The following is a 13,763-nucleotide window of genomic DNA, read 5'->3' as shown; positions in this document are numbered from 1 at the left end:
TACTATGAGCCAAGCACTTGAGAATCAGATTCCCAAGTGAAGCTTTCACTCTTTTAGGGGAAAGAGACCTCAAAAAACAATGGAAATTTGGTGTGTGAAGTATAATAACCACATTGAGTTTAAAAATGGTGGCAGCCTAGAAGAAGGGTGGGAAGATGTAAGATCTAGCATATGAAGTTGAGGTTTAGGGGCTGAGTTCACCATACAGGCTGAGGGAGAACAGCATTTCTTTGGGCAAGACCAGCAGAAGTATGCACACAGAAGTGTGAAAATCTATGGCATGTTGAAGGAAGCCAGTTTTTTTATTTAAATAAAATCAACTGAGCAACAAATGTATACCTTATTTTCTCCTTTCTAAAGTCAAGAGGAAAAAAAAAACCAAACAAACAGTGGTAAAGCAAAGAGCTACAGTGTCTCGAGAAGAAATGCCTCTGAGCCTCCCTCATGGCAATGCTTTGGACCTGTGATGTCATTTGAGCAGTGGAGTTTGCGGATTTCCATATGCTGCTTTTATGTCACTTGCCTGCCTTCCAGCCTACCTCCTTTAACAAGCAGCAGCTGCTCATCCTTCCACCTTAGTCATGCTGCCCCTGAGCTTCCAGAGTAGCTGTCCCTGCCAGCTGAGAGCAGGGAAGTCAAAAGCACAGAAGCAGAGAAACAAGGGCTCTGCTCAAGATAGAATTTCAAAGCAGCTCATCTTTCCTAGCAAGCCTGCCTAAAGGGCTGGCCCTGACCCATTAAAGAGATAGGCACACCCATTAGCTCTGTTCACTTGCCCTGCTGCCCAGACCACTCAGCTTGCTTCCCTGTCATTCCACATATGTGCTACCTCAGCAGAAGGTACTAACACTTATCAAGCAGCTATTGTTTCCTCATTGTCATCTCATAATGCCTTTTTTTTTAATAGAAGAAACAGGCTCAGAGAGGTCAAGAAACTTGCCCAAGGTCACAGAGCTGGTATGTGAATAGGGATCAAGGCCCAGTCAGTGCGATTCTAAATTGCATATTCTCTGTGCTATACTAATGTACTAGGTATTTTGAGTTTATATGTATCCATATACAGGCTCATTTATTGCAGCAGGGGATTTGAGTATGTTACTGAGATGGTACATAGGTCAGAGAATCACAGATGCACAAACCCTGCACATGGCCTACAGGGATAGTGACACTGATACCCACAGGATAGGATGTGAGATCAGAATACAATGAAAAGCTGTATCTGGTTTTTAAATCCAGATTTGATCGAAGAAGAAACAAAAATTTATTGTGTGTCAAAATGGCATGTTCTTTTAAGGAAATCCACAAACATGAAGTCAGAAGCACAACAGAAAACATCTGGAAAGAAAAAGGAAAGAAACAGAAATCTTATCATTTGTTAATTCAATTCAATAAGCATTTTTTCAGGGCAAACTATAATATGTATTCCAGGAATAGGGGATATAAAGATGAACAAGACAATTATCATCTTTAAGAAACTTTTGGTCTAGTGAGGAAGACTGACTCGGAAAAGAACTGCAATCTAATAAAATAAGTATACCCAGAGTTCAAAGGAAAAACACTGATGGGGAAGCAAAGAATTCAAACCACAGGCACTTTTACTATACTACAACAACCTAACTTAACTAAAATTCATGAGAGGCTGAATGTGGTGACTCAAGCCTGTAATTCTAGCACTTTAGGAGGCTGAGGCGGGAGATTGCTTGAGTTCAGGAGTTCGAGACCAGCCTGAGCAAGAGGGAGACCCAGTTTCTAATAAAAATAGAAAAATTAGCTGGGCATGGTAGTACGCGCCTATAGTCCCAGCTACTCAGGAGGCTGAGGCAGGATTTCTTGAGCTCAGGAGTTTGAGGTTGTTGTGAGCTAGGCTGACGCCACAGCACTCTACTCAAGGCGACAGAGTGAGACTGTCTCAAAAATTAAAAAAAAAAAAAATGAAATAAAATAAAGTAACAAAATTCATGAGAAAAACATCACAGGGAAGGTAACATTTAAGCTGTACTATGAAGATGAGTAGGTGTTCCCCAGCTGGGGGAAGGCATTCCATGAAGGGAGAACAGAATGGGAAGTCCAGCCAAGGAGCAAAGCAAAAATACATGGTATATTCTGGTAACAGAGAACATCTTGTAGGTGAATCAAAACGAGTAGCAGGACACGAGGCAGGACAGGCAGGCTGGAGCCAGATTATGAAGTCAGCTGGCTACATAGTGCCTCTCAAGTGTGGTCTTGGACCCAGCCTGGTCTTCAAACTGTTACTGGCCCACACTGAGATACGGACAGAAATTGAGTGGTTAGACACTTTTACAGCAATTAGCAGAGAAACTTATGGCCTTTAATTTAGTAACAAAAACTTTGGGCTTGTATAGTCTTTTTAAAAACTGTATGATTGTCTTTTTAAAATTTCATTTTCTCAGTAGTGGTCTGTGATGAATTGGGAAAAAAGAAAGCTGGTTCTTCACCACCAATAGTTTGAGAAACACTGAGCTTGAGGTTAATGCTTTCCTAATATAGATATTAAAATAGGACAGAAACATGATTTTAGAAAGCATTGGAACTGCCAAGTTGATCTGAAGCAGATACTATGATCTTCCTTTAGCTATTTCTGCCTTTTCTTTAGTTTACAGGACTCTGATTTTGCTTGGGCAATATGTTAAGGAAGGTGGGCTTCTCCCCCAGTTGCCAGGGCCTGAACTAAGATTGGTCAGAGCCAAATACAACATCCCATTCCCCTCAGTGGCAACTGGCATAAGAGTGGGCATGTGACCAATGAGATGTAAGAGGAAATGTGTAGGGGAGCTTGTGGGAAAAAGTATACGCCCTGATAGACAGTAAAGACACCTTATCATTCATCTAGGCTTAAATACAGTTGTAATGCTTGAAGTTACCATAGCCATGAGATACAATATGCCCAGGGATGAGAAGGATAAAGGTAATTAGGATAAACCTAATTTGGTTCAATAAGACTAAAAAATGGACTAAGTCCATGTCCGGGGAATGGGTTCTCTCTCTTCAGCTAGACTTAAACAAGAAAGCACATGATTGGCTTCAACAGTTCTGGAAGAGAGAGCTCTGAGATGAAGATAACTTGGGTCTCAGATGGTATCATTAAGCCTATGATATCATTGAATCTAGAGCTGATCCTACCTCTGGACTTCCACTTATGTGAAAGAGTTTTCCTTGATGAGGATTTTTATTACTTGCTGTCAAAAGCACCATAATTGACACAGATAGAACTATCATCTAGCAGTTTTTAATAGCTAAGTAAAGAAATGCTAGGTATAGTCACACATACACTTTTTAGGAAAGCATTGACCATTCAACTTTATATTTTTATGGTTTATATACATATATATAACCACTAGACTATAAGCTCTTTGAGGGTAGAGTCCATGTTTTACTAATCTTTGTCTACTACTTAGCACATAGTGGGCATACAGTCTGTCCTCAGTAAATGTTGAATTAAACAGCCTCTCATCTCCTTGATAACAGGATGTATATCTGATTCACACATAACTACTCAATACCTTGGGCTGTTCCTTGCACATAATAGGCCTTCACTAAGTATGTATTAAGTGAATAAATGAATTTAGAACTATGAATACATGTTTATATTAGACACCTGGTACAATAAAATATATTGGGCTCTAATGACCTAGACTGACATCCCAGGTTACCAGCTATTTGATCAGGGTGACTTCCTTAACCTCTCTGAGCACCTGTATTCACCTGTAAAATGGGGATTATAGTTTCCCCATCAGACCTATGAAAGACATAGTAATCCTAATGTCGCCTTGCCTAAGGGCATGGTCCTGTTTTCATCAACCTTCAAGTCAAATATTTCAAGGTTAGACAAAACAAAGGGAACTAATTAGAGAGAATAGTGTGAACATATCTGTATCGAGTTTGGGAATTATTGTGAATAGCAGGGGCTTAACAAAGAGATGCATTAGAATATCGCTGTCACCTACCAGGAGGCCAACTTCTCCATTTTTCAAATTACTGTGGTAATATCTCTTAATTATTACAGAAATGCTGCACATAATCTTCGGGAAAGCTTAAGCACTAGACAGAAGGATGAGCAGTGGGTCTTGTGAGATGTACTTTTAACTATGGCAGAGGTCAAGAAAGATGCTTTAGTTCCTGTACAAATCAGGCAAGCATATCGAACTGGCAAAGGTTAAAAAAAATTGTGTCGCGAAAAGATTAGGAAAACAGTTACTCTCAGATACTTTTTAGAAGTTTTTATTTTATTTATTTATTTATTTATATTTTATATAGAGACAGGGTCTTGCTCTTGCTCAGGCTGGTCTCAAACTCCTGAGCTCAAGCGATCCTCCTGCCTGACTCCCGCCACCACCGCTGGTGGGTACGCTCAGATACTAAGGTGTAAATGGATACTTTCTTTGTAGAGATCAATCAGGTAGTACTCATCCAAAGCCTTGAAAACATGCATAGCCTCCAGCCCATCCTTGGCAGAGTGATTAGTAAAGGACACTTGTAAAGACTCTTATGGAGACTTCTACTGCAGTGTCATTAAAGAAGTAGTCAAAAGAAAAAAAGAGAGAGAGATAAACGTATGAAAAGATTCAAAGTGATTCTATTGCATACTTGGTGGGATTTCAGGTGATTTCTTCCTTGCATGTTTCCATATAACCAACCAACCAAAACACAAAAAACAAAACAAAACAAAAATCAGAATTTAGGTATCTGATATGTATCCTGTTTCAGACGAAGACCCAATTCCTAGAATGGCATCTGACATATAGCAGGTCCTCTGTAACATCTGTTTAATGAATGAATGTACAAACAATAGAGAATTGATTAAATTATGGTAAGTCACAGAACCAATTTAATCATAGCCAATACAAATGACGTTGTAGAACTATAATCACTGATGGTAAAATATATTAAAGGGAAAAGGCAATAATGTTACAATCTCACTAAAAATATGTAGTATAGAAAAAGAATCTCATTTTTTATTTTAAAAAATGTATAAATGCATAGGAAAAGTCTGGAACAGCATATGCCAGAAATTAACATTGGCTGATGAGGTTATAGATTTTGTTTTCTTTTTTATAGTTCCAAGACATATTCAAGCAGAGTCTGGGCAACTCTGCCAAGGATATGTACTGGGTGGGAAGGTAGTTCATACCTGTCTTGGAAGAATACTCTGTAAACCATAAAGTGCTTACTAAAATAAAATTATTATATCCAAATGAAATGTAAAAATGAATATGCAATCAAAGAACTAGAGAATGCTAATAACACTCAGTGCTAGATACCGTGCTAAATGCTTTATATACATCATTTCAATTAGTACTCAACAATTTTGTAAGTATTACTTCTCTTCCTGTTTTTTTAGCTGAGAAGACCCAAAGAAGCTGTGACATGCATGACGACACACAGTTGGCTATTGAACCTAAGTCTGTCATACTTCAAAGCTATGATGTTAATTAATTAGAAAGGAATCCCAAGGTATCATTTAATTCAGTTCCTTTATTTTATAAAGAGGCATTTTTCCCATCACACAATGACACATGAACATTACATATCCTTAGTTATGTTCCTCAGTATCTTTTGTTCTTGAGACTTTAAATTCAATATATTTAAAGGCAGAATATGATCAATTGCTTCATTAGCACATAACCAACTCAGAGTACAACGAGGTTACTATACTAAGTGAACCACACTCCCTGTTCTACTCCAGGTGTCACTATGGCATGGCATTGAGCTGTTTCATTAGTGACTTATTTGTACCAATCCAGCCTCTAGCCTGGGCCAGCTTCTAATTAATAACAGATGACTGTCTGTCCCCTAGGTATTAAACTTATGATTCTAGCCTACCCTAAAATGTAACTAGCCATGCATAGATTAACAATGCCAAACAGTAGAGCTCTTCCAAGCCAAATCACCCTAATCTGGTCCAAGTTCTAAACTAATTTCCAAAGACAACTAATAAAGAACAATATAGTTTAAGTATTGAGACTAATGGCCTGCCCAGTTCTTGCCTTTAAGTAAATTAAAAATTAAAAAAAATGAGTGTTGAATGAGATGATATGGCTACCACACTGACTTGGAATTGGTAAAGGGTTATTTATACTTCCATGTACCTAGTTCTGGAGATTTCACTGGCTGCAATCAGTGTCTGCTTTCTGGTAACAACAAATATCCAGAGTTCCCAGAATGACACAGTAACAAGAACATAAGAAACTTATGTTACAAATTTTGTTGATACATACTCTTTAAGAAAAAAAAAAGCCATTTGTGTGAGGAACACAGAAAAAAACACACCTGAAGATCGTTGACCAGGGATATTTTCTTTTTTTTAATAAATTATAAATACTTTTTCCACTTATCAAAGTTCATCAAAGAACTCCCAAAATAATTTAGTCTTCTTCATTCTTCAGGGATTACTTATTCACACAGCAGAGCACCTATAGAAAAACATTCATTTTAGAAAGTCAGATTTCAAACATGCCAGGCCTCTGAATTTAGGGAATTAAGACCACTAGAAATGAATGCTTCAGTCCAATAATTAACTAATTGCCACAATTATTTTAAATCAGAAGACTATATTTTCAGGGATCATTTCTATTGTTTGTTATTTTAAATCAGACATAAAATAAAAGATCCATATTTTTAAATTCTTGTTTTCCCTAACTAAAAACATCACTGAAATTGCTCATTACACTGTTTAATCTTTAGAAGCTTTTGAAGTAAATACTATATCTCTATCCATCTTCTCAAAAATATCTTCCAAAAAAGGCTAAGGTAGTTTATTTTTATAGATATGCAAGAGAAGAGACTTGCAAACCCCTCTTTGGTGATTAAAGTATGTTTGGCAATGGTCCACAAAGTGAAAGGCAGAAGGTCAGCTCAGTATACAAGGTACTTCCTGTGGAAAGTTACTTAATCCTAAGGACAAAATAAGGGCAACCCTTTTAAAATCCATTTAGAAAGATCAAAAAGGGAGAGTAGCAGAGACAGGGTTGCTGGTCTAGCGAGTCAGTACCAGGAGTCTCACCCCATCCCAGTCTCTACTCCAGAAGACAGAGAACAATGCTAAAAAGGTAACTAAATTGGGCTAGCTAACTCTTCAAGTCTAATGCAAGTACTTCCCTCATCTAGCTGTTGTTAATTTGGTTTAGATAAAAAGATAAACCACATCAAGATACAAACATCTAAACTCTCTCCTTTCTAAAAGGCTCAAAGGAAGAATATACTTAAGCAAAAGTATGGGCAGGAAAGATAACCAAAAATGAAGCCATTCAACATTTCAACCATAGCAGCCCTAGCATTACCTCTTTTGCTGTTGACTACATATCAGAAGGGGCCACCTGGTGAAAGATCCTGAACGTAAACCTCTTCGGTGTACACATCTCTGGGTGTAAAGAACTTGACAGGAGGGACCCTCTTTCTCGTCTTGGCATTTTCTAGGGTCTTAATAACTATATACTGAATGAACAAATGTTCAAGTGGCAGAAATGACCCTTTTTCTGGATTACCTCAGGATAAAATTTTCATACATAATCAGCTGTTTCTATGTAAAATCAGCACATTTTAAGCACTGAACAATTAAGTTCAGTTAAACTTAATAAATACTGAACATTTCCACTACTCAGTGCTGGTCCTTTAATTTCTTTCAACAATTTTAGCCTCCAAACTGGGTTCTCTAGGCTTCTTTGACTCCTACAGCCAGAAAGATGGTAGTCACCCATTTATTTCCTCCTTATGTTTCTAATTAGGTTCTAGGTTGGTTTACTTTCTCTTTCAGTAAAAGCAGTACTCATAAAATAGAAGAAATTGTCTAGAATCACCACCATCATACCTATTTTTTCTTAGTAATTTTCGAGTCTCTGGCTTTGCTACTATTAATTCTTCAGATAATTTACATTTAGCATTATGCCTGCTACTACTACTTCAGCTTAGGCCTGTGGTTGTTAAAAGGAGTGCACCTGAAAAGCACAGGAGTTTCTCAGTCAACAGGTGCAGACTGGGGCCTGAACTTTGGAAAACATTCCTTAGGTGATTCTGAGGTGCACCTCTGGGTAAGAAACACTAGGTGAATACAGCCTACTTATATATTAAGTTTAAAAGATGTATAATAGATTTATTTCCACTCTATTATGTTCAAGGTACAATTAGGATCTACTTTATTTAGGAATAACATTAAAATCTACAAAAGTTTTTGAATTAAGGAACTTTCATGATCATTGCTGGGAAGATCTAAGTATGCAAACTAGTTTTCCTTTGAAAATATTCTCAGAAAAATGTGGTCTAATTAGTCTAAGAAATACCAGTTTAATTAAGTTTATCTTACAGCACAGTTGTGCAGACAGTTGTGCTGGATTTTACCCTACAGCCAATGGCCTGGTTACTGAGTTATATACACCTACGTATTTCAGCAATAGGTCTTTCTAATTAGCTTTCATAATAAAGTTTTAAGATTGAAGATCAAGATTATGTACAATCCTAAAAATGAATATGTTGGCAAGACAATCCCATTAAAAGCAAGGAGCCTGTGATTTTAGAGAATATTAACAGATTTGCACTCTAGTTTTAATTCCACCACTATCCATTCTTAATTTGAGCAAGTCTTTTTTGACTTCACTGTGCCTCCATTTCCCCATGAAGGTTGGGGAAATAGGACATCTGGGACCAATGGGGACCCAAACACCTATTCCTCCTCCATATTATTACACTGAAAATGAAAACCATGGCAGTTTGATTTCTTAAAAAGGTCCCAAAAGGATTCAGATTGTTCTTATAACCAAAACTCATAAATATGTAATCAGGTCATACATTCAACAGACTTCTGCTATCCACAACTCCCAAGGTATGGGCTATTCTGTTTTGGTTTTTATTTTACAGTTTACAAAGTATACACATACATATATCTTTTAATCATCACAACTCTATAAAGTAGTTTGGGAATGTATTATTATCTCCACTTTACAGATAAAGAAACTAAGGTTCAGCAAGTTAAGGACCTGCCCAAGAGCACACAATCATTTAAATGTTAGGTTTTCTAAGTCCTAAGCTTTTGCATTTTCTTTTGTACACAAATGAAGTATAGAGATATCACTTTCAGTCTCTGCCCCAACGACATAAAACCATGGTATCCTCTGGTCCTTTTGAATGTATGCTTCTTATACCAACAATTATACCACTTTTGTGGTTCACATGAAGTCCAAGAGAAGCTTTTGATGGTCCTAAAATTAGCATCTCTTTTTTTTAATCAACCTTTTTAACAAGGCAGGTTTAGCCCTAGTCAAAATCTTCCACAACTGACTAGGAAGAGAGTTGGGTTATGAATAAGTAAACTATGCACAAACCTTAAGGTTTTGTGTCTTTAAAAATAGTTAATAGGTATACTTTTTAGGAATGCACCCTTATCCAAATTTACTTATTTTACAAAATGATTCATCATGGGATTTCTTTAAATAACCATCTAGTCTAAAAGCCACTTAAGTTTATCAGGTATACATAGTAGTTGATTACATATACCATACTATATATGTAATCACAAAATATATTATGGTATTTTTTAATAAATTACAAAAAGTGAAATCCAGAGAGGATTAATGTCTGGATGAAAGGTAAATGCAGCTGAAGTGAAAAACATGTTAAACTAAACATTAGGAGAATCAAAACAAAGCCCCAGGACTTTTAGCCTTGACTGTTTTTCACTATACAGTGATAATTCTTATCAGCTCTGGACAAGTTCCTTATCTCTCACTCTTTTTTTTTTAACAGCACAAGGAAGACTGGTCATATGTGAAATTCCAAAGAGGGAGAAAGAGGTGAAAGGGAAAGAAGCCAGGCTCTCTACTACTATTATATTGGTATGTGGTTTTGGCATTCTCTCTCAGCCAGTGGCAGGGTGTTGTAGAAGTTTGAGGAGGGGCACAAAGCAGAGGGAGTCTGCCTGCAGACCAAGATTCTAGTTCTGAAACTGCTTAACACATCTAGGGAGTCACCTCATAACTCTAAGCCTTAATTTCCTCATTTATTCATTCATTTAATTAACAATCCTCTATTGAGCACCTACCACACGCCAGGCACTGTTATAGGAGCTGGGGATGTGACAGTGGGTGAAACGGAAAATTCCACTTTCTCAGAGCTTACTTACATTCTAGTTCCAGGGAAGCTACACAGATGATTAAAGAAATACCTAATATGTAGGTGATGGCATTACTAAAATAGAGTAGCTACTAGCCCTAACAGGTGGCTATTAAAATTTTAAAAAACTAAAAATTCAGTACCTCAGTCTCACTAGCCACAATTCAAGTGCTCAATAGCCACTTATGGCAAATGGCTCCCAGAATGGAGAGTGCGGATTCAGAACATTTCCATCATCACAGAAAGTTCTATTGGATAGTGCTGGGATACAGTGATAGGAAAGGGATGCCAGTTTATATGGGGCGTTGAGGAAAAACCTCACTAATAAAACTTTTGAACAGAGATCTGAATGAAGTGGGGGAATGAGTTAAATTGATAAATGAAGGAAGAGCTTCCATACAAAAGGAAATAATTTATTTGTGGTATTGTTGGATATAGATCACTTAAGGTCCCTTTCAGCACTAAAACTTTGGATTCAAAGTTCTTCAAAAAATGGCCTGAGGTTTTAGATTTATTAGAATAAAGCATGGTACAAAAGAAACAGCAACAATTCCATTTTCATTTCATAGAAAATAGTATTTCCATGGGTTACCTGCTTTCTACTTAGAAGCATTTAATGAAGACCCACAACATTAGAAAAAAGAAATAGAGAATATTTCCTTTTAGTTCCTTTAAGTCAAACAACGGAATACTTTGAACTTCGTACGGCCATGAAACCTAACTCTAACAAAACTCTAAAGGCTTATGTCAAACCTTTTCTTGAAAGATAAATTCTTCCTTCTCAAACCTGCTTAATGTCTCACAATTTATTAGCATTATTTACTCCCTACAGTGGGAACTGAAAAATTGTTATTTATTCAGTATACTTAAGCATGTTAGATTAATCAGGTGAACCACCTTTCAGATAGAATGTTGCACAATGGCTGCTAAATCTGTAAAGCACACACAAATCTGAAGCAATAAGCTCACCATCTCAAATCTTAAATCCAAGGGCTCTCATGCACTCCTTGTGGGCCTCAATTAGATGTCCACAGTGCTCTTCTCCTTTCTCAATGATACTGTAAAACAAAATGTACTTGTTACCTAAGTAGGCATTAAGCACATTAGTAAATAAGCATGCATGACAGTGATAGGTAGTGAGGCAGAACACGGGTATGATGGAATGTAGCTGGAATTAAAAAAAAATGCTATTACACAAAACAGCTTTGTTTTTATTTGACCTTGTCGTATCTCTATGCATACAAAGATGTCCCATAGATACAGCTTGAGGGGGAATCTGATTAGAAGAAATAATTACACATATCAAATATTGCCTCTAGCCCATATCCAAGGAATAACACTGCTCTATAATGAAATAAATGGACTGAATAAAATATGTTAAATGAAAAGCAGAGAGAAGAGCTCAATTTTTGTCTACTATCACAGAGGAAGTAACGTTCTGATTTTGCCCTACATTCAAATGCACCTAAATAAATCTGCTACTCACAAGACACCCAACAACATAAACATCAAAAAAGATCTGGTAGCCAGGAGACAAAGATGAACTCCCTTCATGATGATCAAAGAACTTTTTAATTATAAAATTCACAAAGACTAGGACCACAGTTTTGTTTCTAGGGCCTGAAAATGTAATTTTAGCAAATAATCAAGTTAACTCAAATTCGATTAGCAAAAAAAATTGACTCCTGACTACAGATATCTAGGGAGAAGACATAGTGGTCTGAGGCAACTGATGCAAAAGAAATTTAAAGAAGGGAGTAAGTTCTTCTGTGGAAATCCTAACCATTCCTCAATATAGCTCTACGGCTGCCTGCAAATGGGAGAGACTGTCAACGATAGTGAGCTCCTTATGAAGACAATAGCTAGAATCACTGATCATTCATTGAATGTTATACACACACACACACACACATATATATTGTGCTAGGCACTTGATGTGGCTTATATATAGCACTTTGTAGCAATTTCTGTATCAGACTTCATTCTTTCTATTCTCCCCTCACAGTATTATTTGCAGAGTACTAATTACTATTAATTAAAGCACTGAGTTCCTACACTCTTAATATCCCATTATACCAATTATGACTTCTCTACTTCTTATATCGACTATTTCCCCATTTTGTGAGGAGAAAGGGGCTGGAGGGAGAGGTGTACGTTCACCTCCTTATCTTAGGACTCTTTCTAATGAGATTTGTTCCACAAAGGAGGGTATCTAAAATAAGAACAAACAAACCTTTTGTGGCTTGCTGACAGATGATGAAATAGTCTGAATACTATAATGTCACCTACATGGTAGACTGGTTAACTTTAAACTTTTCGTTGCCCTAAACGGGTTGAAGGTTTTTATTTGACCTTGTCGTATCTCTATGCATACAAAGATGTCCCATAGATAACTAGTTTGAGGGGGAATCTGATTAGAAGAAATAACTACACATATCAAATACTGCCTCTAGCCCATACCCAAGGAATAACACTGCTCTATAATGAAATAAATGGACTGAATAAAATATGTTCAGTGAAGAGCATTTAAATGTTAAATGAATAAAATACGTTAAATGAGGGGGAACTCTTCAGAACTGTAAGGAATGTACCCTGTGTCCCGCTATCACTAAATTTTGGGAGAAAGACTTGGAAACCACCAGAAAACCTTTACTCTTCGGTTTTGCCAAATCTTCGATCACAGCCCTTACCACGTGGTATACCAATCATTGGTTTGTCTCCATTAACTTTAAGTTCCTTTAAATCAGGTAGCATCTTTACCCATTTCTACATCTTCGGACCTTACGCACTGCTTAACCACATAATTGCATAACAGATGCTCAAAAACCATTTGTAGGAAGCAATGAGTAAGTGAAGCTAGCCTCGGGCCGATCTGGCCCCTCTCCGCTCTCTTCGTCGTTTCCCTGGACTGAGCTACAAGCTAAGTCAACAGAGAACATACCGCGAAACCTACAGAGCCCTGTAACTTTCTCAATAGCGCCACACAGCAGAGGGAGGGCAGAGGGCAGAGGGCAAAGGGCAGGCAGAGGGCAAAGGGCAGGCAGAGGGCAGGCAGAGGGCAAAGACACCGGAAGGCGTAGCGCGCGGTGAACGGGGACAGTCGGCCGCCCCCTCCCTGCTGCGCACTGACCACGCATCGCGCGCCTTCTTGGTCTCCGGGCAGGCGCAGCAGGGCTTCAGCGGCTTCTTCTCCTGAGACTCAGACGGGGCAGGGCTTGCGGCAGCCACACCCGGCATCTTTCGCGCCAAAAGGAGCTACAGCGCAGACAAGTTAAACTCTTTCAGCCACAGCAAACGCCGATTCGCCCGCAGTCACTTCCGGCATTCGCTCTTAAAAAGGACAGGAAGTCCTGCCTCTCTCAGACAGCGATTGGGGAGGAGAGCGCGTGCGCAGAAGAGGAGACAGTGGGGCGGCAACCAGAGGGCACCTCTTAGGGGCATGCGCAGCAGGCTGGCTAAAAGGTCACGTAATCAACTTGAGGGCCCAACGAAAACGCTGAAACGACTGAGAGGGAAATCAATCTCTCCAATTCAAGACTACAGTGTCATCTAATGTTATACTGGGGCAGGCTATACTTCCACTCTTGCTCAGGTTGTTGGCAGAATTCAGCTATTGTAGGACCGAGGGCTTTGGTTTCTTGCTG

At 38.1% G+C, this 13,763-nt stretch overlaps 1 protein-coding gene across 1 annotated transcript; it reads right to left on the bottom strand.

Annotated features, from left to right (window-relative positions):
* Window positions 1–6,298: 6,298 nt before the first annotated feature.
* On the bottom strand, window positions 6,299–13,491 carry LOC123630509 (cytochrome c oxidase copper chaperone). The gene is made up of 3 exons (XM_045540196.1): window positions 13,250–13,491; window positions 11,089–11,177; window positions 6,299–6,431 (listed from the first exon to the last, which is right to left on the bottom strand). The coding sequence occupies exons 1-2, from the start codon at window positions 13,354–13,356 to the stop codon at window positions 11,093–11,095; spliced, it is 192 nt and encodes a 63-aa protein (XP_045396152.1). The 5' UTR covers window positions 13,357–13,491; the 3' UTR covers window positions 6,299–6,431; window positions 11,089–11,092.
* Between the last annotated feature and the right edge of the window lie 272 nt (window positions 13,492–13,763).

This window comes from Lemur catta, chromosome 1, assembly GCF_020740605.2.
Source record: "Lemur catta isolate mLemCat1 chromosome 1, mLemCat1.pri, whole genome shotgun sequence".
Lineage (NCBI taxonomy): Eukaryota > Metazoa > Chordata > Mammalia > Primates > Lemuridae > Lemur > Lemur catta.
This window is presented reverse-complemented; position numbering and strand designations above follow the sequence as displayed.